This window comes from Pundamilia nyererei, unplaced genomic scaffold (assembly GCF_000239375.1).
Source record: "Pundamilia nyererei isolate P.nyererei 1_Seehausen unplaced genomic scaffold, PunNye1.0 scaffold00007, whole genome shotgun sequence".
Classification (NCBI taxonomy): Eukaryota; Metazoa; Chordata; class Actinopteri; order Cichliformes; family Cichlidae; genus Pundamilia; species Pundamilia nyererei.
In genome coordinates this window covers 3,139,224-3,164,592 of record NW_005187408.1, presented here as the reverse complement: position 1 = coordinate 3,164,592, position 25,369 = coordinate 3,139,224, and the positions used below count along the sequence as shown (strand labels likewise).

General features: G+C 39.8%; 1 protein-coding gene across 4 annotated transcripts in view; it reads left to right on the top strand.

Moving 5' to 3' along the window:
* Positions 1–24,493, top strand: part of neto1l (neuropilin (NRP) and tolloid (TLL)-like 1, like) — a 68,349-nt gene extending 43,856 nt beyond the window's left edge. Inside the window, exons 5-12 of one of the 4 annotated variants that reach the window (XM_005722544.1) lie at positions 295–336; positions 563–690; positions 7,783–7,865; positions 9,479–9,624; positions 14,971–15,084; positions 19,176–19,803; positions 20,765–20,839; positions 23,765–23,826. In XM_005722544.1, coding sequence (XP_005722601.1) covers positions 295–336; positions 563–690; positions 7,783–7,865; positions 9,479–9,624; positions 14,971–15,084; positions 19,176–19,803; positions 20,765–20,825 — 1,202 coding nt within the window. In that variant the 3' untranslated portion in view covers positions 20,826–20,839; positions 23,765–23,826. Of the gene's footprint in view, positions 1–294; positions 337–562; positions 691–7,782; positions 7,866–9,478; positions 9,625–14,970; positions 15,085–19,175; positions 19,804–20,764; positions 20,964–21,827; positions 23,555–23,764 lie in introns of those variants that run through there. The other 3 variants (XM_005722545.1, XM_005722542.1, XM_005722543.2) reach the window with 3 other exon arrangements.
* Positions 24,494–25,369: the final 876 nt, after the last annotated feature.

Here is a 25,369-nt window from a genome sequence, read left to right as displayed (position 1 = left end):
TATGTTGCTTTAATGCTTAATTCACCAGTGCAAAGTGCAAAAGTCACACATAACCAGATGTTATATGGAGAATATCTGGAGAACTTCCTGTTGGTGACTTCAAAGAGGAAAAAGCAGCAAAGCATTCAGAGATGCTGAAATAATTTATACGTGGGGACAGCAGTTTGTTGTCTTTGCAGGAAGTTCCTCAGTACATAGATAAACCTTGTTGTGTTTTCCTCTGTAATGATTTTGATTTTGTAATCATATATTAAAAAATAATTTCCCCCTTCCTCTATTCTGCTCTCTCCTCAGATCCAGACTTTGGAGACATGGGAATACCCCCACCTCTGCCCTGTAGGTACACTCCCTCTCTCTCCCGCTTTCTGCTTTCTTTCTTGCTCTACAGCCATTCTTTTTCTCTTGTCTCTCTAAAGTGTATTTATGCTGTTTTACTATCACTTATATACATACTGTGTGTTGGTGCATGTGTTATACCTCTTAATCGGTGTTTGTCTGCATGAACCACACATGTGTGCATGCATTTGTTTTGGGTGTGTTTATACATATGTGTGTGTTTCAGCCTGTCAGTATGACATGGTTGGCCCAGAAGGTATCGTCGAGTCTCATCAGATCACCAGAGACGGAAAGGCCGGTGCCACCGAGGCCGTCGACTGTAAATGGTACATCCGTGCCCCGCCGCGCTCCAAGGTCAGTGACGTAAACTACGCTCCCATCAAACTGTGAATTTGATTTGAAGCCAAATTTTGAAATGTCACATGAAATAAAATGGAAATGAAATTGTGTCCCCATTAGCTGGGCTGATGACAGCACAACATAGTTACATCAGAAAGACTAATGTTCAGCTGACAAATCCTGGATGTATTCCTTGTGAAATTTCCGGCTTCTGTTGAGATATTGAGGATATTTTTTCTTAATAATTATCTGTTTCCTTTCTATATTTCACCACACAGGCAGTAAGATCAGGGGTTGCATCAGGAAGCGTTGATATTACATGTCAGTTTGTCTGCAGCTGTCAGCAGTATCCCGACGAGAGTGTTTGTGGCTGGGGGGAGGACTTGTTTCCCCGCTAGGGTCAGACAGATAGGCAGAAGGGTTTATTTGGGGTCAGGCCCATTTTTTTAATCAGTGAGCTGTTGCCAAGAGGAATAGAGGGAGGGAAGAAAAAAAAGAGAGCGCTGCAGAAGGAGAGAGGACTGAACAAACAAAGAGAGGCAGGAAGCGTTACCATTGATAAAATAGTGTTGCGTTGCAGTTTGACCCTGAGGCCTGCAACAGCCTGCATTTGTTTTCCTCGCCTGTGTTTTGCATATACAAATACAGGACATGCATATACATGCACACCTTTGCTCCAACCCCTAATACACACTAGACATGCTTCCTTATCTACTAGAGGTACCTGTGCTGCATTAATGCATGGGATTAAGTGTTTCCTAAGGGCAGAGCAGCAGTGCAGGAAAAGGCTATATTTTACAAATGCTACCACCTCTCATATGAGTCTATATGGTTTGATCCTGTACATCCATGACTGCAGTAAATCTGCTGCTCAAATAGTGTTGGCCCTCTTCTGAGTGCATTTGAGGGGTTTGATTTGATAGCATAAGGCCACAATTTTACTTTGACTTTCATGGTTAGAACAATTCTTTGAAGGGCAGGAAGGAATTATGGTGTCTGCATAGTTAAAAAGTTAAAATATTTGATCTCCCTCGTAATACTAAAACTATAAATCGTGACCTTAAATAAACCCATGTTTTATATTACAGTGTCTTTTGGATCTGCGCGTGTCTGGTTTGTACGTATGTGAGAATGTATTTATAACTTTGGTCATGACGGGCTTCTTTAACTATGACTCACTTATGGCACAGATATGTGGTTCATTTATATTTATCTTCATTATGCCACTGTAGAAAGTCAGATGACCAAAAGGACTGGTTGTATGTAAACACTTAAAAACAAAATGTATATACATTTAATAAATATATATACATTTATTTGTCTTCTTTGCGAGCTACATAGACATCTGTTCAGTTTTAAAGACAAACAAAACCTAATCTGTAAACTTTGGGTTTGATGTTTACCTGGAATACAGTAATGTTAGGTGTGGCTGGTGATGATCACCAAAAACCATACGCATTTAAATTGTTATTTAAAAAGAGACATTTAAGGCATTTAAGGGACATAGTACATGTTTGATTTCTTTGGTCAATAATTTAAGATCCCGGTTGTAATGCACATTTGTAACCTACTGGATTCACATCTTGGCTTTCGATCTAAATTTACCCGGAGGCTCATTAGTTAGATGGAGCCACTCTCCTAGCTTGGGAGTCACGGCACCAAGTGCTCTGATTACCACTGCACCGCTGTTACCTTCACCCTCCACATCTTCTCGAGCTCTTCTCTGAGCCCTTGGTACTTCTCCAGCCTCTCGTGTTCCTTCTTCCTGATGTTGCTGTCATTCGGTATCGCTAGATCGATCACTGCAGCCGTCTTCTTTTGCTTGTCTACCACCGCTATATCCGGTTGGTTAGCCAGCACCATTTTGTTCATCTGTGTCTCGAAGTCCCACAGGATCTTAGCTCGGTCATTCTCCACCACACTAGGGGGGGTCTCCCATTTTGCCTTCGGGACTTCCAGGCCATACTCAGCACAGATGTTTCTGTATACTATGCTGGCCACTTGGTTATGGCGTTCCACGTATGCCCTGCCTGCTACCATCAGGGCCATCTTTAAACAGCTTGCACCTGGGGTCTTGCCTGGTGTGGTAGACCCCAGCCTCTATGGATCTTGTGCCTAGAGCTTACTCCTGTGCTGCCATGATTAGTGCCTCTGTTCTGCCTTTCAGTCCAGCTTTGTCCAGCCACTGGTAGGATTTCTTGATGTTAGCCACTTCCTCTATCTGGCGGTCGTACATACCGTGCAGGGGCCTGTCCTTCCATGACGCTTCCTCCTCTTCCTCCTCTTTCTTAGGTTTCTGCTGCCATCGTCTCTCAGTTGGCAAGAGATGATATGCTATGATCATTATAATAAGATACGACAGCAGGATATGAAATAGTGACTTGCTCTGACTTAATGTTAATAGGAATCAATTACGTACGTGCATTGTTCAGTTATTCCAGGGGGTGAGGTAAGGTAGCTGTATTGTCAGCTTTACTGTGTCACTATTAGTTTCACTAATTCAGTGCTTATTAGTGATGCCATGCTATTATGGTTACTGTAGAGATCTTTTAAGATTTATAGAGTACACATTAGAGAAGCTATTAAGGCATAGTTTATATCAGATGGAAGCTGTGATTAGGTTCACAGTATTTTTTTCTACACAGGCTTTTCATACTGAACTGCAGGCTCTCTGTACTGTACACACACACACACACACACTGGCTTATGATATGACTGGCCGATAATGGTTCGACTGTTATTCATGGGCACAGTATTTGTTCTTATCTGGCATATTCCTCTGGTCGCATATTTCCTGCTAATGCTCTGGTTTCCCTTCAGAAATGACCTTCGGATTCAGCTGTTTTGAAAACTCAAGGCCACGGGAGTTATACAACTGCATCAATCAGGAGACTTACTCTTAGTCGTCACATGGAAGCTTACAATAAGTGTTAAATTGAAACAGCTATTAGCAGGGAGTCTTGCCAGGGTTAAAGGTTATGCTTGATTTTTTTTTTCTTTTTTTAAAAAAATCAATTGATGCATTGCCAGTGAGCCATCAAAACAGACAAGTCAAGTTTGTGCGCATCACATGCATCCTCCGTTTGTGTGTGAATACGTTAGTTATGTGCATGAAAGAGTAACAAAGCAAGCAAGCCTGGCAGTATGATGTATTAGTTTGAATAAGTGTCACATTTCGTACTGCAGAAATGCCTCCGAGGCCAAGTCATGGGCCAGAGGCTGACAGTCATTGGCACTGATGGACAAGGCAGCAAATCACATTTTTAGTACAACTCTATCTTCTGTAAATCACAGTCCTGAAGCTCCCACCTGCACTGCAACTATTCGCACTCAGTTACACATAAAATATAAAAAACCTGCAGTTTCTCTCTTTGGTTCCTCACTACCTCTGTCAAGTAGACGCATGCATGCTCACATGCTGCTGCAGAGAGGGGGACTACATTACTGTGTGTACGCATGCATGGAGGTCGCACAGTGTGTAAGGCAAGGTGTTCATCTCCCTATGCTTATACACTACTGCACTACACCCAGTGTGCCAGAAACAGCAGAGATAATGACATCCTATACCGGAGGCTCTAATTAGACTGCACCGGAGCACTCCAGAGAGAAGCCGGGAGAAGGAGGTAGGAGAGGAGGTGGAAGCATGAGAAAGGAGGGAATAAGGGAAAGCAATGCTTAATAATGCGTTTTACTGAAGATCTTAAATATATAGGGATGGAGTTTTGGGGGTGAGATGGCGCATGGCAGATGGCAGAGAGAGGGATGGAGTAAAAAGGAAAGAAAGGTGGAGACTGACTGAAAAACATACCTGCAAGTAAGCAGTAATGACCATGTGTTGTTGCCAGAAGTCACAGCAATGCACCAAATTTAATACCATCACGTTACTTTACACCACCATTCATCCTCCACTTCAGAATAGATTACCCTTCACTAAGATTCACAGTGATATACATGCCTAATAAGAGTGATTTACAAAAACTTTGAACTGAAACTGCATTATATTTAAATTTATAAACTCTTCCTATCACCACTGCTCTGTTTTTTTAGGTTCTTTGGGCTATTTTGGACAGCTGTCCAAATTCAGCGCAAACTTATTAGCTGTACTGAGGGATACATTCAGTTACCTCATCAGTTTCTCTGTTTTCCACAGAGCATCTCTGTCCCGTCTGTTTTACACAGTCTGGATTTTTCTTGCCCGCGCTGTCTGACACCTTCTACATCCTTTCATGATAATGGTCAAAATATGGACATTCATTCTGACTGTAATGAACAGCACGCGCTGTTACAGACATCCTTTAGCAACAGAGAGAGCATATTCTTCCCCGGTCAATGATGGATTCGGCGTCATTATTGGGCGCTGCAATCAATGAAGAAGCAGCCTATTTCCCTGCTGGAGCCAATCTCTCACCGTACAAATTGGTGATTGTATCTATCTTATCTGTTGCTGTCATTCTGTGTTGTGATGCCATCTGCACTCAGAATTTTTCTTCATCATCGGCCTGTTAGGGCTTAGGAGCCGCAGAAAAACAACATCAGAAGCTTTTATTTGTGAATTTGTTAGTAAATGTTATATATTTGTCACATAATGAGGCCTTCCTGTTCACCTTCCAGTCAGTGCTCACAGTAACTACATCGGTCAGATAATGAGTTTGTGTATGCAACGCCTGATCAAAGACAATACTGAAAGGATTTTTTTTTCACAGACATGCACATCCTTATGGCCTGCCATACAAAAGTACTCGAGTTAAGCATGTTAGAATGCTACAATATTAGAAACTCTCACCCTAGAAAGCCATCGGCCAGTCTGAGGGCCAATTTTTCAGCTTAACTGGTTAGTGTGCAGGTCACTGGTTAGTCTTTCATAAGGGTTATATATTTAAATTAAAAGCTACATTTTCACACGATAACTGACAATTTTGAGATATCAGCAAAGGAACTGATTGATTAAAAGAAATTGAACCAAAAACAGGTGAAACGGAAAACCAGAATGCCTCCAGTATCAAAGGTTTTGAACCTTGCCACAGCTCCAAGACTCTGTACACAATTTTGTGACAGTGCATCCGTTCAGATATTCTAACGTGATCAATGTGGAGAAGCCCCCTTCTTCAACACCATCACTGTCATGCTTCCATCCAGAAACAGTCATGATGGTCAAGACTGGGAATTATGCTATTTAATGGCTGTAGTTTTATTGCTTTAATTAGCCATTAGCACCAATTGAAGTCTATGCCAAAATCCTAATTTGTCCATTATATCAACATTGTTTTGCATTAGCAATTAGTCTCCGCTTGCTGAAAAAGTACTTTTATCGGTTACAGATGGCTGAATTTAGTGTATTCTTTGTGCTGTAGGTGGAAAACTTCATGTCTAATTCTCCCACCATTCGCTGACGATGAAACGACGGGGCCAAGTGTCCTAATTAACATGCTCATTGGTGCTTTTACCAATTATTTGCCTCTTCAACTCTAGAACAGACAAAGAAAAAATTGGCAGAGAGTCCCTAACTGTAACCTTAACCTTCACTATAACCTTAAAATTTTTGCATTAAATCTGTCGTCTTTGGTAATCTGCCATATGGAAAGGAGCCATCATCCACGTATTATAAATTCTTTGTTCTTAGTCAAAGTCATTTCTGGCAGTTTTCCCTTAATCCAAAGTTTTCCTTGTTCTTAAAAACTTAGAACTTCTAAACTTAGAAACCTTTTTATATTGTACTACAATGTCAAGTGACATTCGTCTCAGATCACTAACTTAATCACAGCATTATCCCAACTGCTGAGAAACCACATTTTAGGCACTTACTGCATGTATCTCCAGTCTAAAGCTTTCAGTCATATTTTATGCTCTGTACTGGAAATCATTGTAATATTGACAAGAACACAACAGCACTCAGTGGCGTCAGCTTAAGTGTATTTTCAGAGTATCCCCCCCTTCTCCCAGTGTAGAGCCATTAATATGAATGTAATCTATACACTCCCTGGGACAAATCACTTTTAGTCACATGCTTCCTATGTGATTGAGTTTATAACTGGATACATCTTTGCATCAGAAAGCCTGCAATGAATTTGACAGTATTTAATTCCACAATCGCAGTATAGGAGAGAAAACGCTTCCCCCATCCCTGTGACAGTATAGCTGAATATGATTGTTTTTTATTAGACTGATTATTGACATCAGTGTGATACCTCGAGAGAGCTAGCTTGTTTTCTCCCCTCTAGTCCATTTCGCTTGTCATGTTGTTGAAGCCAAGTTGACATTGCAGGGTCCATTATCCTGCTCCATCTGCAGCTTTTGTCTTTGGGTATTTAAAGCGTCAAATTTTCCTGTCACAGTCCAGGAGCCGTCCGCTCATTAACCGTAATGATGGCAAGTGCTGTGAGCGGCCGACCAGAACCATAGCTGTGATTGGGGGATCTCAGCCTGATGAATGAGTGACAGAAAATGGTGCGGAGACAGTTAGGAAGTGCAGAATAGCTACTATGAAGAGTCAAGGTGGATAGCAAGGTGGATATTTTACTCAACGAGCGATTGTTAGGATATTAAAACAGAGCATGTGTTGTATCTGTCTTAGTTGCTTCATGAATAGTTAGACATAAGGTAAGTCTGTTTATATACCAAATATGTCCTTTGGTGTATAAGTTCTTTGCATTTTAATTTTAAATGATGACATCTTTTTTTCGCTTAAATATCCAAAACTGGTGGCAAAACGTCCAACATGTCCTTAAAGTTTAACAAGGTTGTAGGTTTTATGTAATTCTTTATCTCAACAGATATGGATAATGAGTGCAAAGCTAATAGACTCCGTCTGTCTTTGAGTCTTCATTTGAAATGCGTATGTAATGACTTTGTGCTAGCTGCTGTCTGTCAGTCTTATTTCATTACAGGGCTGCTATATCAGGCACTTGGATAATGACTGAGATGCCCGGGCAGTAATAGGAAAGAGCTGAAATCTTTTCTCTCACTTGTCTCTCTTCTCTGCTGTTTGCTTCACATCTTTCTTCTGTCACCTCCAAATCTTACTGTGTCCTTTGATTTTCCTCCCCTGATCGCTTCTTTTTCTTTCTCTTCTCTTTGTTGTTTTTCCCTCCTCTCTGCCTCCTCGGACAGATCTACCTGCGTTTTCTCGACTATGAGATGGCAAATTCCAATGAATGCAAGCGCAACTTTGTGGCAGTGTATGATGGCGGCAGGTGTGATTTTTTTTTTGTACATCTTTAATGTGACATGCTCTTGTTGCACAAGAGGGCTTTGTTTTAAATCTTCAATTGTATAAATCACTTCTCTCACTTTACTTTATCCTCATATAACAACTTTGTGCTGTTCATGAGCTTCTGATCTGAAAACATGAAATTGAAGTCGCCTAAAAAAAATCCAATTTTAATTCAAGGAAACTGTTTAAGTATTTTAGCTGAGTTAAAGGGTAATCACATATTGGCTTTGTTGATGAAAGCTAGATAAAAAGAATGATGCTACTCATGTCTATATGGGAAATACAGATGAACTGAGCTGAATGACTGGAAAGGGTCAAGTTACAGCATATGTAACATCACAACTTCATAATTTCCATTTATGCAGTCAAAAGTGGGAGTCTTCTCCCTCAATAAACATGAAGCAATAATTTTGAGTAATATGCAATGGAAATATATCAAAAGGTTAATTTATTCAAATAATTCTTTACTAAGGGAATTGTGCTTGCTCTAAACTGAATGTATACCAATCGAGTTAATCAAATTTGATTAAATGTAAAAATTTTAAATTGTAAAAAAAAATTACATGGAAAATTTACATGCAATTAAATTATTTAAATTCAGGAATTTGGGCAGGATTTCTTTTCAAGTTTAGGCAGCAAGCTTTAAAGCAGGGGTGTCAAACTCGTTTTATGTCGAGGGCCACATACAGCCCACTGTGATCACGAGTGGGCCGGACTTTAACTACAGGTTTAATAGAGATATTTCATTATAAGAGAAAGAAGGTCAGTTCCAACAGTACGTCTCAGTCTTTCTACATGATATATAAATGCTGCTGTAGCAAATGAAAGAAATGTGTCAGCATGACTGTTTGGGCTTTAGCTGTAAGAAATAAATGTGTACAGTTCAAAAACTGTCCTGTAATTATAACACTGAGCTTACAGACAATGTCAAAATGTCTAAAACTTATTAAAATACACTTAATTGTCCAAAAATGTAAGACCTCTTTCACATTTTCTAAAGCTGTCCATGAGGCCCGACTGGGCGATTCTGGCCCCTTGGCTTTATGTTCGACACCCCTGCTTTAGAGGATCTGGATGCTGGATTTTATTAGCTGTGGGTAGAACCAGTTCAGGCTATCCATTCCAGTCCTCATGATAAGCTACACTAACCAGCTGCTGACTGTAGATTTGCAGTTTAAGGACAGATATGAGAGCGGTATTGATCTTCTTATCTAACTCACAGCATGCAAGCTGCACACTTGCTTCTCGCGCACTTCTCACAAACAAGTCTATTAATATAAAGTAACCTGTTTTTAATCTCCAAATAATGAGATTTTGAAATCCAGATTAAAGAAAACAATATTTGATACACTGAGATAAGGATATAATTGAATCACTATCTACTACACACTTGAGCTCAGCGGCAGTTTATTATCTTGAGAGATTCAGAATATTTAGCAGTGATCAGACGGTAACAGCCCAGAAAAAACAAAACAAAACATTAAAGTACCACGACTGCTCTTTCCAACTCTGTGGATTATTAAGATGCACAGTGACTGCCTATGTTACTGGATAATAAAGTATGCATGCTTATCTCATCCCGTCATGTCTCAGTTCAGTGGAAGACCTGAAGAGCAAGTTCTGCTCCACGGTGGCCAACGACATCATGCTGGTTTCCACGCTGGGAGTCATCAGGATGTGGGCAGACGAGGCCAGCCGCAAAAGTCGCTTCCGCATCCTTTTCACAACCTACCAAGAACGTAAGCTGATCTTTACTGCAGTGTGATCTTCCTGCTTAGGCAGCTTTCTTCGTCTGGTCTTTGCTTAATTTCAGTCGCCAAAATAAAAGCACGTCCAAACTGTGAGATTTCTGCACTCTTATAAGTTTATGTAAACCTAAGAAACTTGAGTACAAGATCACGTTTGGTCTGTGCAGACAGTGCAATGCAAATACCTGCTGAAACACACACACACATGATACATTATTACGTTCTCTGATATTTGTTTTTCATGCTAAACCCCCCGCGGTGCAGTCATAATAACAGCTGGTCGACACATCGTGCAAACAAGGCTTTTGCCTCAACTAGATTTTCTTCTTAATTGAGTGTCGATCAGTGTGTAATTTCATGCTGCATTCCCGTTGGTTGCCTAGTAATCGTAGGTTATAGAGGCATTTACATTTTCCCACATTTACATTTTCCCACACTGTTCAGTTGCAGAATTATTCCTATAACGAGTTTTAAAACACAATCAGAGATATCACTGTGATTCTTGCACATTGGTCATATTTCATCTGGAATCTTTCGTCATAGGAAATGGTCTATAATGAGTTTCCATTAAGATTCATAACAATGTAAACAGCAGCAAGCAGGAAACCACCGAACACCATTTCCATCACAGGGAATCTTGCCTGTGGGTAAATGTGAAGATGACAGCACAGGTGGATTTGAGTTCAGCTCTGCTGCATTAACACAGGTGGAGCATCTGCACCAGCTAATTCCTTTGTTTAAAATAGGTAGAGACTGTGACTGCACCAAACCTACAATATGTTCACGTCTACCTGTTTTGTTTCAGAAAAAAATCAGTTTGAAATTCACACAAGCACACTCAAAGTCTGTCTATTTCTCATTCAGCGGATTTTCATTGATAGAGATAGTCGTGTGGAGAGGCCATTCTTTGTACTAGCGACATGAAGGAAGAGGGTCTGGGGCCCATTAGTCTACACCGTGTCAGCATCAGTCGGTGCCTTTTAATGACAAGGACACGAGGAAATAGGTGCACGCAGCTGCACACTATTGAGCGTTTTCAGAAACTGAATGGGGCTTCTTTCTGAATGTAGATAGGATAAGAAAAAAATCTTAGAATATTATTTTCAAACTGTTTAAATGAAAGACTTACTGCATTTTAAAGTTATTTTAATGCTTTTTGCTGCCATTTCAAAAGGACTGGAAACACTGACATTATCATTTGTGAGAAGAACCATTAACTCATAAGAAGAGAGGTTTAATAAAAGACTGAACTGCAATCTGTTTATCACTTTACACACCTGCACCTTGTCTTCATTGGCTGTTTATTGTGTGCTTGTGCTTAGCTTAATCAGTAAGCAACTGCAATAGCGACAGAGTTGTTTACGTTGTGAAGTCAGTGTCCCCTTTGTGAGGCCCTTTCACCAAGCAGAGCCAGGATGTGCTGTTGCCGGGGCAACGCCTCTGCCTAAGTCACTCAGGCGATCCCCGGCCAGACCTCAGCCTTTAGAGCAGCATCCACCACAGCTCAGCAGCACTGCAGCAACCCTGTCAACAGTGAATGCACTAATGTACCAGAGCTGCGAAAAACGCAAACAATTCAGACTTTGCTTGTTTTACACTCTCAGGACAGATGTATTTGCTTCTATTTGATGTGTATAAAGTGGTGTTCTGTGTTGGGAAACGTACTATATTGTTTTTTTATTAAGATGCCAAAGCACAGTTAATAACATGTATTCCTGAAGAGAAGAGTTTGTTTTAGCAGTTAATTGTTCCCCTTGACAATAACATTTTTGGTTTTAGCAGATTTCTAAAAAGTTTGTGTTTTTTTTTATGACAGGTGGTCTGATAAATTTGAAAAGCACTGTATTTGATATTGTTAGACACATTTACTGAACAGGTGCCCTCGGGTCTATTGTTTCAGTTACATGAACAAAACATTGATTTTTCTGCTGTTTGTTTTTAATGAACTCATCATATATTCCGACTATTTAAATGAGTCATTGAACATTTATGTGAGATAAAAGATCCCCCGTTAAACAGCCAAATGTAAGCTTAGAAAAAGCAATGTCAAAATATAGTTTAGATTTAGTTTTAACGAATAAAATTACTTTTTATTGCACAGAAATGTAACAAAAAGAAAAATGAAAGCTCAGAACGGCAAAAACCAGCTGATATGAAAACAAAAATAATGGCTTTCATGCTCTATGTGATCACTGCAGATGAGTGACTCTGCTGTGCGCGCATGCAGCTGCTTATAGCCCAATTGTTACCATAAGTGCTCCCCAGCCATGGAGATCCTAAACCATTGGATGTTTGTTCCCAGCCGTTGGTTCCCAGTGGAACCAGCGGCTCTTAGAGTACCGTTCAGACCTGCTGACACCCGGCAAACTGCTCATGTGGGAAACGCAATGTTCTCAAACACAAACATGCAGCTTTACCATCTGTGAAGAGTTTACACCTGCTGACACTAGCACTGAACTTTACTGCTTCCATCCTCTCTCTCACATACACACACATGCACGCACACACACAAACGCATAAACAGCCCTGCTATGAAGGTAGTATATAGTTACAAATGTGAAGCATAAGTGATACCTACCTCTACCCAAGAACCAATTATGTCTTAGGTGATAAATGTACGCTTGCGACATCTCAGCTGTCAGCATTGTTACGGCTCATCTGCAACACGTCTCCGGGGTTGCAGATGGAAATTTGCTCTGGCTTCACTACACATGTCACTTTTTACCTATAGGAAAGCTTCTTTACTGTGTGCATGAAAGAGTTTGAGACCAACACAATATGCTAATGCCTGTCAGCGTGCTTGGTCTTAGATTAGATTATATCAACTGTAGGCACTCTGTTGCTTTGCAGTTAGAATCCTTTGGGAGGATTGTGGAGAGACTGTTGTGCTGGACATTGTAAAAAATCAGTACCAGATGCACTCTGCTGGGTAGTGTTACTGTATTTATTATCAGCAGTATTGAAATCTAGATAATCATAGCAGAAAATAAAAAAGAAGCATCAAAAAGGCCGTAGAGTAACAGAAAATAACTCTATGGGTAAAAAAAAAAACAAGACTCAGGTAGGAGCTGACTATCCCAAATCATAACACGTGAGAGCTTGCATTATTGCAGGTGTTACCATGTACCAAACAAAAAAGATCTTTATTAAAAAATCCCTTATGACAAAAAACAGAGACTCATCAAACTCATCTCATAGAAATATTATAACTGCACCTTAAATCAAAACCCCACGAAGCAGACATCTACAGTAGATTGAATTTAAAGATTCATGATAACCAGGTGTTGCTTATAGCACTTCACTGCAGACACCTCTTTGCTCTTAGACCCTGCTCTGCAGAGACACCCGGACTATTTTCATCAGCCGCTCATTTACGACTTAATTTATGCTTCCAGCAGCGACTGTGGACATTTCTGTGTGGGCAAAAGAGCACTTTTATTACAGAATGTCTTGAAATTAATTTTGCAGGAGATTAGTGTGGATCACGCTCTTTATAACATCTGGTCTCACCCTGCCTTGAGTGGAAAACGAGAAGGCGTGGGCTCCCTCTGGTGGCTGTTAGCAAAAACAAACTGTCACAGCTTTGGTGTGGAGTGTACTACATGACATAAAGGATTAGAAAAACAGACTGAGGCTGGGGGGAGAAAATGAGAAGAGGAGTATTAGAACACACACAGAGAGCCAATATGACTCAGGAAATGCTGGCAAAGGCCCAGACAGGATGGGTTACAGAGAGAGATACAGATAAGTCACTCTAATTTGGTGTGTTATTATTCACTTGGGATGAGAGCTGGGATGAAAACAGCCATACATCACAGCGGTAACGCTGTCAAATAGTCCCCAGTTCTGCCATACCACTGGCAAGCTGCTTTAGCACCAGTGCCAGTGTTGTGTGTGAGTGGGGAGAAGGTGAGAGATAAAGACAGAAAGTAAGAGACATGCAAGAGACCAGGGAAGGACAGCTCCTCTGCAACAAAACAGCCAGCAGCTAAACAGAGCCATTCTGTTCACATGTCACTCACTTTTAAAACACAGAGAAACTGAAAGCGATCCTGCATTACTTCTGCTTTCTGCATCCTTTTCACATAAAGCTGCATGGAGCAGACATATTCAGCTTCGTATGCTTTAGGGATACTTTTGCAAAATAACAGGAGGGTCAGGTGATATATATATAGGTGATCTATCAGAAGACATCTATCAGTTACAATGAATAAATAGTAAAAAGGTCAATATCTTATCTTTTAATTAACTTGTTTATTTTTTAATTTCTAAGTAACACAGTTACAAAATTACAACCATGTGTGTAAATGCTTTAGACTGGTAGAATGGCATCAAATAGTTTATACAGTGTTAAACAGAAACCTCTTACTTAACACCCAGAAAATGGTCCGTTTAGATTTCCAGGTTCTTTTTAGAGAAAAGAGACTTTCTCCTAGCAACCCAAACTTGCCATACTTTGCCCTGGCAAGCCTGAGATGTAGATGTTGTTTTTCTGAACATCCCAAGGTCTCATCTTGGGATGATTTTGCCAAGACATCAATTGGGAAGACTGCAGCATTGTCCTAACACTCAACTGAATGTTGCACATCTGCTTTTATAGAGGTGCTCAAATTTGCTCGTGATCATTTAATCAAACGTGTCTGATTAGCAGCACCTGGCTGCTACTTACCCTCTTAAATCATAGGGAAGCAAGAAGGGTGTACTCAGCTTTTCACCTAACTACATACAGTAATCTTTTTCACGTGAACGTGAAAATACAGTGTATTTTCTTGCGACATCAGCACATTGATTTGATGAATTTCTGAAGAATGACTCTTCTTCCTCACACTGAGACAAAACACGTGAATGTTGTGTCTCCGACAGGTCACACCATGGGGGCGGGTGTCACGGTGAACAAATAAACAACATGCAGTATAAATAGGAAGGATTTGTTTTGGGTGTGTGTGTGCAAATGATTGTAAAATGTCATGACTTTTTCTCCAGACACCCCGCACACTCACCCGCATACAGCTCGCACACATACGCACACATAACAAGAAATTCATTCATATCCACAAGTTGTTTGAAGAGGAGGGTGAGAATGAAAATTCATGAAGAACAGATGGGTTCAGGGGAAGCAGGTTTGAACTGAGTCTGAAAATCTGCCACGCTGGACTTCTGCTCTACTTCTTATAATGATCAGTACAGTAGCGCATGTAATTGTCCTTTGTGTTTGCTGTTTTTAGAGATGGTAAATATACTAAAAATTGCATTGAACTTGTCCTGTGAACTGAATGTGCAAATATAAATAAACTTCTTTAATGTCTTAATTGCTCATTGTGCTCTCTCCCCTTCCAGCTCCATGCGATGCAGATGCCTTCTTCTGTCACAGTAACATGTGCATAAATAACACACTCGTGTGTAATGGCATGCAGAACTGTGTCTACCCCTGGGATGAGAACCAGTGTAAAGGTGAGATGTTACGTGTAGTTATCTGACCTCTCATGTCACAGCTTTAGCAGATCTCCAACAGCTAGTCACAGCAACACACAAAGATAGGAGTGGATGTTTAATGTTTCAGCACCATGGAGAGTGACACACAGAGAAACCTGCCACTTCTTGCTATATGCCACCCCCTTTCTTCCTTCTCCCTCTCCTCCCTCACCCAAATTTGAACCCATCGTCAAACTGATCCAAGCTGATGCCCCTCCACTGTCCTTTGTAGTCCCGTATTTTGAGCTAATGCCCATTTTTTTCATTTCCTCTGTCGCTCAGTCCTTCACTCCTCTCAGAATTGTAATGCCACCAAATCCATACATTGATCCCAAACATCTTATTACTGGCTGTTCATAATTTATAATGGAGGTGGTTTGCTGATTGCAGTGTCCTTGATCTTATTCAGTAATTTAAGAAAGTGGAGTAAGAATTGACTAGTTCAGGGGGTTTTTTCTTTTTATAATGCAGCATCCTTCTTATTCAATACATGTATTTTTTAGACTATTAAAGTGTTTTGCCTGGTTTGCAAGTAAGATGTGTTCTTGCTATATTATTTTTTGTATATATTTTCTCCCTCAGATCGAAAAGTTGCACAGAAAAGATGCTTGCGTATTCTGAATGTGCACTCTAACCCTCTGAAGCTTTAAGCAGAACCGCTGACAAATTTTATCAATTAGGTAAATCCTGCGTGACCTATTACTCACTCAGACTACCAGATACCTTTCCAGCCTACAGTGTGAGTTTGAAATTGTGCAGAAATCAGCAAGAAGAGGGCTTGTCTCTCAGACTCCTACTCTGCTCTGGTAGAGTGTTGGCCCCACATTTGTCCTCATTAGCAGTAAAATGTCAAGTTTCATTTCTTTCTCCTTTACATGTCTGAATGTAACCATTTGCTGTCATTGAAGCTCAGTCCACTGCACTACAAGTTCATAAAGCATTTAAATGTCACCCTGATTGGCTCTCTGTACTGTGTGTGTGCGTGTGCGTGTCTTTATAGTAACCCGTGTTATAAATAGACTAAAGCTGTGATCCTGTAATAAAATATATGTCCATCTGTTTGATAATTCATGGAAGTCTGCACTTAATCTTAAGCTTAAGCTCTTTTAAAGGACATACCAGACCATTTGCTCATCCCATCACTAATTCCCATTTAGAAATTCTTCTAATGTTATGTATAATTGGTCCTTAAATTCAGACAAAAGCATGCTTCCAATTTCAGTGTAAGCGGCAGCTTTCATGTTGCTATCTAGCTTGGCAATTAAGGCAATAACTACTAAAAAGTTTCATTAATTGGTTGACGATGCACATCTCTAACTGATGTTATAATGTTGTAAGACAGCTTAAGTTAAAATAAAAACTCAAGTCTAAAGTAAAGCATGGCAAAATCTCTTCATCAGACATTTTTGTTTTGTGGTTTAGAGATTTTTTTTTTCTTCTAGCGTCTACAAATTTGTGCTGACCTGGTTAATGGTTCAGTTTGGTTGGACTCGGATAGTTAGAAGTGGATACTGTAAGCAGAAAATCCTATAGAGCAGGACTGAGCTGTGTTAGTTCACACTGTTCCCCCACAAAATAACCAGTATGAAATCAGAGTGATGCAAAATGTGCTGGTTATCAAGGCTTGTGCTGTACTACAGTAAACAAGGCATGCTAACTAACTTGTATTATGCTTCATTCCCTTTCTCTTAGAAAGGCTTAAAAAGCATTCAGTTGTGTTTGTCTTATTTGCACTTGGTTTTAAAATGTTGCCACAACCTTTGTATCCAGTGTCAATCACATGTCCCCAAAGTGTCGAGCTGACTTTTTAAGATTTCTGCTCTGTCTGCTTGACTTCTACTAAGTCGTTTAACCTTTTTTTTTTCATCCACCTGTCAACAGTCAAGTGCAGCATTTGTTAGGATTGGCTTGCAAAGAAATGAAGTGTTTCAAGAATCAATATGGCTGTACGGGCTGTTCTAGTGGTTGAGCTGGCAGGACGAAAGTCATTTGTAAAAGGGCATGTGATGAAATAAAAAGGAAACAACAAACAAAGTTTTATTTTCATTTTTTTTCCTTAAAGACCAAACAGATACAGTGATGTGAAAACGTGTTTGCCCCCTTCCTGATTTCCTATTTTTGTATGTTAGTCGCACTTACTTGTTTCAGATTATCAAATATTAGACAAAGATCGCACAAGTAAACACAAAATGCCGTTTCTAAATTAAGGTGTTTATTTTTAAAATCCCCAAAAGATAGACCAAAAAGTAGGCCACACATCATGCCACGGTCCAAGAAGTTCAGGAACAAGTGAGAAACAAAGTAATTGCAATCTCTCAGTCTGGAGAAGGTTATAAAGCCATTTCTAAAGCTGTGGGACTCCAGTGAAGACGGAGAGCCATTATCCACAAATGCCAAAAACATGGACCAGTAATGAACCTTCCCAGGAGTGGCTGGCTGACCAGCACAGAAATGACTCATCCAGGAGGTCACAAAAGACCTCAAAACAACATCCAAAGAACCGAGGGCCTTACTTGCCTCAGTTAAGGTCAGTGTTCATGACTCTACTATAACAAAGAGACTCGGCAAAAATGGCCTGCATGGCAGAGTTCCAAGACGAAAACCACCGCTGAGCAAAAGAAACTTAAAGGCTCGCCTCAGTTTTGCCAGAAAATATCTTGACGATCCCCAAGACTTATGGGAAAATACTTTGTGGACTGATGAAGCAAAAGTTAAACTTTCTGGAAGGTGTGTGTCCCATTACATCTGGTGTAAAAGTAAGACAGCATTTCAGGAAAGCAACATCATACCAACAGTAAAATATGGTGGTGGTAGTGTGATGGCCTGGGGCTGTTTTGCTGCATGGAGGACTTCTGCTGTCTCCTAAAACATCCTGAAGGAGAATGTCCGGCCATCTGTTTGTGAACTCAAGCTGAAGCGCACTTGAGTTTGCAGCAGAGCAATTATCCAAAACACACCAGCAAGTCCACCTCTAAATGGCTTAAGAAAAACAAAATGAAGACTTTGGAGTGGCCTAGTCAAAGTCCTGACCTGTCCAGTCCTGTCCGATTGAGGATTGAGATGCTGTGGCATGACCTTAGAACAGCGGTTCATTCTCGAAAACCCTCCAGTTGTTACTGCTATGGGTGGCTTAGTTTAGAGAGAAGGTGAGGGTTTATTTACAGTGTGGCACCAAGTGAGAATATCTACTTAAATACAGTGAGACAGATAACACGGGGCTCCAGGGGGTGGAGGGGGGCCCGAGGGGAAGGTCCAAGGCGGGGTACATACACTCCTCTTCAACTTAATCCACAACTCACTCTGAATGTCCACTCCAAAATGCTCATGCTCACTCACACACATCCACAGAAATCCAGACGGCAGGGAATCTAGAAGGCGAGGCGCTAGGTAATGTGACGATCCAGCGAGGAAGCAGCCTCTCTTGCCAACTTAAGTAGTCTGCCAGGATCAGTGTGAATGAGCCACAGGTGTGTGTTCAGAGGCGGGGAATCAAGGTCCAGTTCCACCCTGGTGGGAGAGGCGAAGACAAAAACCACACACACCACGACCTCTCCAGATCTTGAGAACCATGACAGTTTTTCTCTTTTTCACACAGGGCTATGTAGGTTTGTACTTTTCCCCCCATTATATTAAACACCTTCATTTAGAAACTGCATTTGTATTTACTTTTGTTGTCTTTTTCTAAATTTTGTTGATGATCTGAAACATTTAAGTGTGACAAACATAGAAAAAACAGGAAATCAGGAAGGGGGAAAAGACACCTTTTTACAGCACTGTATGTATGTAAATATGTGGCCTACAAAAGACATGTGGCCAAATGTGTGACGTGGTTAAATGTTTGAATCACAGCAGGTCTTGGCGGTTGTTTTAACTTATAATCATTGCTGACCACTTCTGGTCTAATTGCCCGAGATACATTTTAAAAGTAAGTTAAATCAGGCTCTTAGTGTTAACACTGTACACTGTTTCCTGGAGGGGTTTATCTGAGTAAATCCCTCAGGATTATATTGCATTCACATAAAAAAAAAACTTTACCTTTTTTGTTTTGCTGTTTTTCTCCCACACTACAGAAAAGAGGAAAGCCAACATCCTGGACAACCTGAACAACACTAATGGGACCATAATTGGCGTCACCTGTTGCATTGTCTTCATTCTCCTCATCATCTCTGTTATTGTCCAGATCAAGCAGCCACGCAAAAAGTATATCTTGCGACGTGAGGACTTTGACCCCACCATGTTCCAGGAGGTCTTTGAGCCACCTCACTATGAGCTGTGTACGTTACGGAGCGCCACCACACCCACAGCGGCCTCAGCAGACTTAGTCGACCTGGCTGAAGACTTTGAGAACTACCACGCCCTTCGCCGTGCCTCTTCCCGCTGCGTTCACGATCACCACTGTGGCTCCTCCTCCAACCCCGGCTCCGCGCACATATCCCAGCTGTCACTCAGTGCACGAGAGAGCCGGGGCAACTTGAGCGCCCGTGATGCTGCGGCTGCCACTCTGCTCACAGACCTTCCGCAGCCTTCCATGGCAGTGCGGCCGTTGTTGCCGGCCACGGGAAATCGCAGGAGCATCTTGGTCATGAAGCACAGCTACTCACAAGAGGCAGCAGACAATGGATGTGACCTGGACGACGACCTGGAAGAAGTTCCCACCACCAGCCACCGGCTTTCACGCCACGAAAAGGCAGTACAGCGGTCAGTATCCATAGATTTCTGATCAGGGAAGAGCAACAACCCCAGAGTTAACTATGGGGATGTTTTGAGATATATGTGGGATATTTACATTTATTTTTTGCATTCCTTTCATTTTAGCTTCCTATTTTCGTTTATTATTTTGATATTACAATAACCTTTATTTTTGCATTGATCCTTGTTATTTCCCCTTTTTCCTACATTAAAAACATTTTCTCAAAGGGCTGCAATACAAAGGACAAATATGTCTTTGTCCCGTCTTGCATGTTAATCCTTGAAAATGTCAAAAAAAAAACAAAAAAAAAAAAACCCTCTTCCAGCTAGCTTTTTGTGTTGATTCACAGCTTTCCTACTCTAAACTCTACTGTGCTTTGAGGTTTGTCAGAGATCTTTAAGAAGACACAGACCTCAATTTAGCAGATGATAACTCTGTAATCGTCTGGTTTGACAGTTTTCCACAAGGGCTTGAATCGGTGCCTCACAGAGATATTTAATTCACTGACATCTATTCAAATGAATGCAGTTTGCTATAAAATACACATTTGTATTTCTAACTGTGATAACTGAAAAAAAAAGATAACTTGTAATCTCTATCCAGTAGCACATTATTTTGGCATGAGCAAGATTTTCTATAGAAAAAAGATTTTACTCTGTACTTGTACCGTGACTGCTTGAAAAGCAACTGTATATGTTTACAAAATCACTATGTGAATCAGAGTACATTTGTTTTTGGGTTTTTTGGAGGAAAAACTTTAAAAATGCAAGGTTTTCCTGCATGCACTTTCTATGTGCTCTGTGCAGAGTGTTTCCAACTGAATTCATTTTCTACCAAGTCTGCATGCCTGGCTCTCAGACGCCATCAAAGCACTAATGACGTTTATTGCTGTTTTGTAGCACATTATGCATTTTGATCTCTCTATGCAAAAGGAGTTTGATATTAAATGAAAGAGCCATGATATTTCAGGTTCTGCCTCATTGGCTCTTTGAGCAAACATGAATCAGAGTACAACACCACTAGGGTCTAAGAGACAATCTCAAGGTAAGCACCCTTATCCAACAATCAACATCTTTATATGTTGTTGTGTATCCATCGTTTGCCCAGTTAATATATACTTTTATGTATTTTATTTTTCTGTGATTTTTTTTTTTTGTTTTGCGCAGGTTTATATTTTATTTTATTTTTTTATGTTTATGTTTTAATTGTTCATTTTCACCAAGATGGTTTTCTTGCTTGCAGCCATCTTGGCCGTGTTGAGTTTGTTTGAAGTCTTTGTGATGCTCAAGTTTACTGTATGTCCTCTTCCCCTTGAAGGCATACATTAAGTCACTCAGTGGATATTCATTAGCATGGACTTCTCCAATTTCATCTTTAGTTGGTGCTGGTATCAGTTAATATGTCTAACCCCTTCCCAGCTCTCCTTAGTTAGCCTACAGAAAATCATACTTCACTTAAGTTCACATAAAGGCCCAAAAGGGAAAAGCACACACTCAAATGTTTTTATTACAACATCACATTACATGCTTTAAAGGAGGCACATTGAGATGATGTAAATATCCTGTTAGTCTTTCCTTATCACACACTCATAAAGAAGTCCTCTGTAGATTTGCATGATCAGTGGTAGTATTTGATTTTGTGTTTGGTTAATTGCGAAGCGTAGTGTTTATAGCTGTGTGTAACATTTGATGTGCGTATGCTCCTTAAATGTGCTTTCATGAAGTTGCAAAAAGCACCATATGAAACAACGATAGCAATGCATACATTTGAAATGTATGTAACTTTTCTGATTCATATTTGAATTTAATTGACAATTAAAGTTTCATTTGGTTTAAATGTGACTCAACGATATGTAAGATCATGCTTGCAGCTTCATGCCTGCGTAAGATGGGAGTAGCCACATAAAATGCTACCCACTGTTTTGTCTTCTACTGTGAAAAAAATGTGCTGTCCTGATATACATATGTGTGTTTGTGTGTGTGTGTGTGTCTGCTTATGTTCTGCATTATGTTGCATTGTCTCCATCATGTAGACTTCTTGAGAATAGTGCAATCCTGGATCAGTACGAACGGGCGTCACTGACATATGAAAAAACGGAGCGGAGATTTACACCAGCATGATGCTGCTGCTGCTGCTGCTGCTGATGATGATGATGATGAAGGGACAATTTGATGAAACAAACTAAATGTGCAAAGATGAACATGAAGACTAGATGAAACTGCTGCAGATGCAAAGTTTTGAAAATCGTCTCTTTGCTCTACGTTTGGTAGCCAGTGCAGATGTCTCACTGCAGAAGCTTTGGACCTTTACAACAAACATCATTCCTGAACTTTAGATTTGGGACATTTAGAAACATATGTGTCATTGTAGATTCTCAAGTGATCAGGAAATTTCAAGTTTATTTTAAGCATGTATTTTTTTGTAGCATACATGAGTTTGATAGCCAATTATAGGTGCTTGCGGTTTGTCAAATCTAGAAAGATTTACATTAGTCAAAATTGGAATTAAACTAATTACTAACCTAATTGAATTTAATTCTATTGGACAACTGTTTATTTGGTTAACAGCTCAAAGTCCAGTTTTATGACTCCTGCATGCTTCTTCTATACCCATTAAAGCATTAACATACTAACAACTGAGTATGAAAATAACGCATCTACTAACAATACTTAAGTCATACAGGAATAAGATGTGGGTTAAAAGGTGTTTTCAAAATAGATTAATTACACTGCATGTTATTGTGTGGCTGAATCATTACAAAGCAGAGCTCCAATTTCCAACATAATAAGTTCAACTTCTTAAATGTGCTAACTTTCCAATAAGCATTTTTCTTTAATTAATTTTTATTTATTTTTGGCAACTTTGATTCCTTCAAATCTGTTTAACTCCTAATTCTCTTACTTACTGTAGAAGCTTCATATCTTTGTATTAAAACAGGATTTTATACTAAGGCAAATTGAAAAAGTGAATGTTTTTACAGTTACTCGAGTTATCTTTCAGGGCTGATTTTACTGATGCTTTATAAAATAAATAACACTGAAGCTTCACCTTTCCTTTCCCTTTGTTTTATTGGCCTTTGGTCAGTAGTTCCTCTGTCCATTAAGCGTGTCCTCAATCTGTCAGCACACCTCGTTCTCCTCTCACAACCAATTAAATGTTGCTCCTTTTTTTTCTGCCTGACTTGCTTCTGAGGAAGCGCAGACTCAAACCGGAAGGATTTATTTCACCAAGCAGTACACTTCTTTTCAATCTCTGAGAGTTTAAATAATTCCGGGTAATCAAGGTATCTGACAGGCAAGTTAATTGACTTTCTGTGATGCGTTTATCCAACTCGATCAGAAGTGAAGGATTAGCCTTGCACTCGGATAACACTTGCTACTGGCAGGCTGGTTAATATAAGACGACGTGCACTATGTGGAGAGTAAAATAAGTGGATCTGAGCACAGTGACACATGCAACACATTTCTTACTCACTGTCATTGTGTCCTTACCTGTATTTGTGGGAATTTGAATTTACCATCTATGTGTTCATTATTTTTCTGTGTTTAGTGTCATTACTTACATTCATACTCTCCACTATTTTTTTTCCTTCCGCATACACACAGCCATGCACATAAATATTCCTGCAAATAGCGAATAAAATGCTTTTCTTTTCTGTACACACATTTGCACTGCCTGGTCTGTGTGTTGTCTCTCTGCTTCACACGTCTGTCAACAGACATGTTCAGCACAGGTACCATATCCATGCTCTCTCTGTTTTGTGTCTTCTTTACTCTTTCTTTCTCTGAAAATGGACACACACACAAACACACACAGTCTCAAACTCATCCGCCGGTTTATAGATGGAGGCGGACACGCCGCTAATTAAGTAAGTCTGAATCAATTCGATCAAGCAGCAGCAGGAAGCAGATGAGAAAAGTGAAGGGCCCAGAGCGGACTTAAAGTAATAGTGTTTTCATTTCTCTGCAGATACATCAGACAGATGCATCATTCCTCTGCATCTTGCCAAGTTTGACAGCATTTGGAGCTAAGGTTTCTCTCCCATGTGCATCTTGAGTGAACTGTTGTTAAAGAGCAACTTTACCAATGTAGAGTGATGTTATGAGAAAATTCCTTAAATCAAGAAAAAAGAAAAAGGTTTGTGATGTATGAATCAAGTTTTTTTCTTCTTTGCTTTGGACTAGAGGTGCATTTGCTCCCCGCCGGTCTTGGATTGAGCCGCCACGGAGCGCTGATAACTTCAGATATGAGACTGAAAGGTTTTTTTTGTTTGTTTGTTTTTTTAAATTTAGAGTACCTTTAATGTAAAGTGATTCATGGAGGCAAAGAAAAAATGCAGAATCAGGTTTTTACATCATTTTAATGTAACCATGAAAATATAAAATTGCATATTTCAGCTGCTGATTTCACATATTTTCCTATTTTGGTGCCGTGTCTTTACAGTAGATAATCAGGTTGTTTGGTGGGGGGATGTGGTGAAGTGAAGAAGTGACTAATGTTAAACTGCATATATGGGTGCATACATGGTTGTCCCTGCCTTTCATCTAACATCCATTTCGTCTCATTTTTACTGATACTTTTACCGATTCGTTTTCAGTCTCCTGGTCAAAATTCATAGCATTGTGGTATTTTGTTTTTGTTTTGTTTTGTTTTTAATTCATGTGCATTTTTAACTGAAGACACATTAAGAAAATGCTGGACTGAATGTTTTCAATAAACTCATGTTTACTGATTTTTTTTGTGATGACTTATTTAATAAATGAGTACAAACTGAATTAAGTATTATGTTTAGCATGATGTCATTATATATTTTTTGATACATTCTTATGATATTGATATTGGTATCCCATCAGATGTAGGGATGTTGTTTTTGTGTCTCCAGATGGTTGTTTATTGCACTGGATCTATGCTTGGGGTTGTTGTCAGGCATATTGTTTGAGTGATCACACACCTATATGATGATATTGCACAGTGTGGCAACCTGAGCCTTTAAAGTTTAGACAACAATTAGACAACATGCAGAAACTGCAAGGAAGTTCAACTACATCTTCAAACAGTTTGAAGGACACACCCTACAATTTTATTTGTTGACACATTTGGACATTGCACCTTTGTTGGACATTTTAAGAACAGGTATCGGTTAGAAGATGAAATAAGCACATATGATACTCAATGAATAGTGTAATGGTGTAACTGTCTGGGAGCAGCAGATGCACCAAGGCCAGTAAGAGCCATTACGAATTTCAGTACTAAACTTTGGGACAAAAGTTTAAACCATCAAAGATTAACAGTGTCATTTGTACCATCGCCTATCAACCTTTTTAATTTGTATGGATGAAATTTAGGTTATATTTAGTTGTTTTTTGTATATATTGTTTGTTTAATGCTTTTTGTGTTTTGTTTTTAATCAAACAAGCTGCTGCACCACAAGTTTTCTCACTTCGGACAATAAAAGTACGGTAGGGGAAAATCTATGACTACAAAGCTACAATCAGTGATCTGTTTGTAGTATAAGTAATAATTGTTAGTAGTTAGCATGTGGTGTTTAAATGGGAGGATATATATATATATATA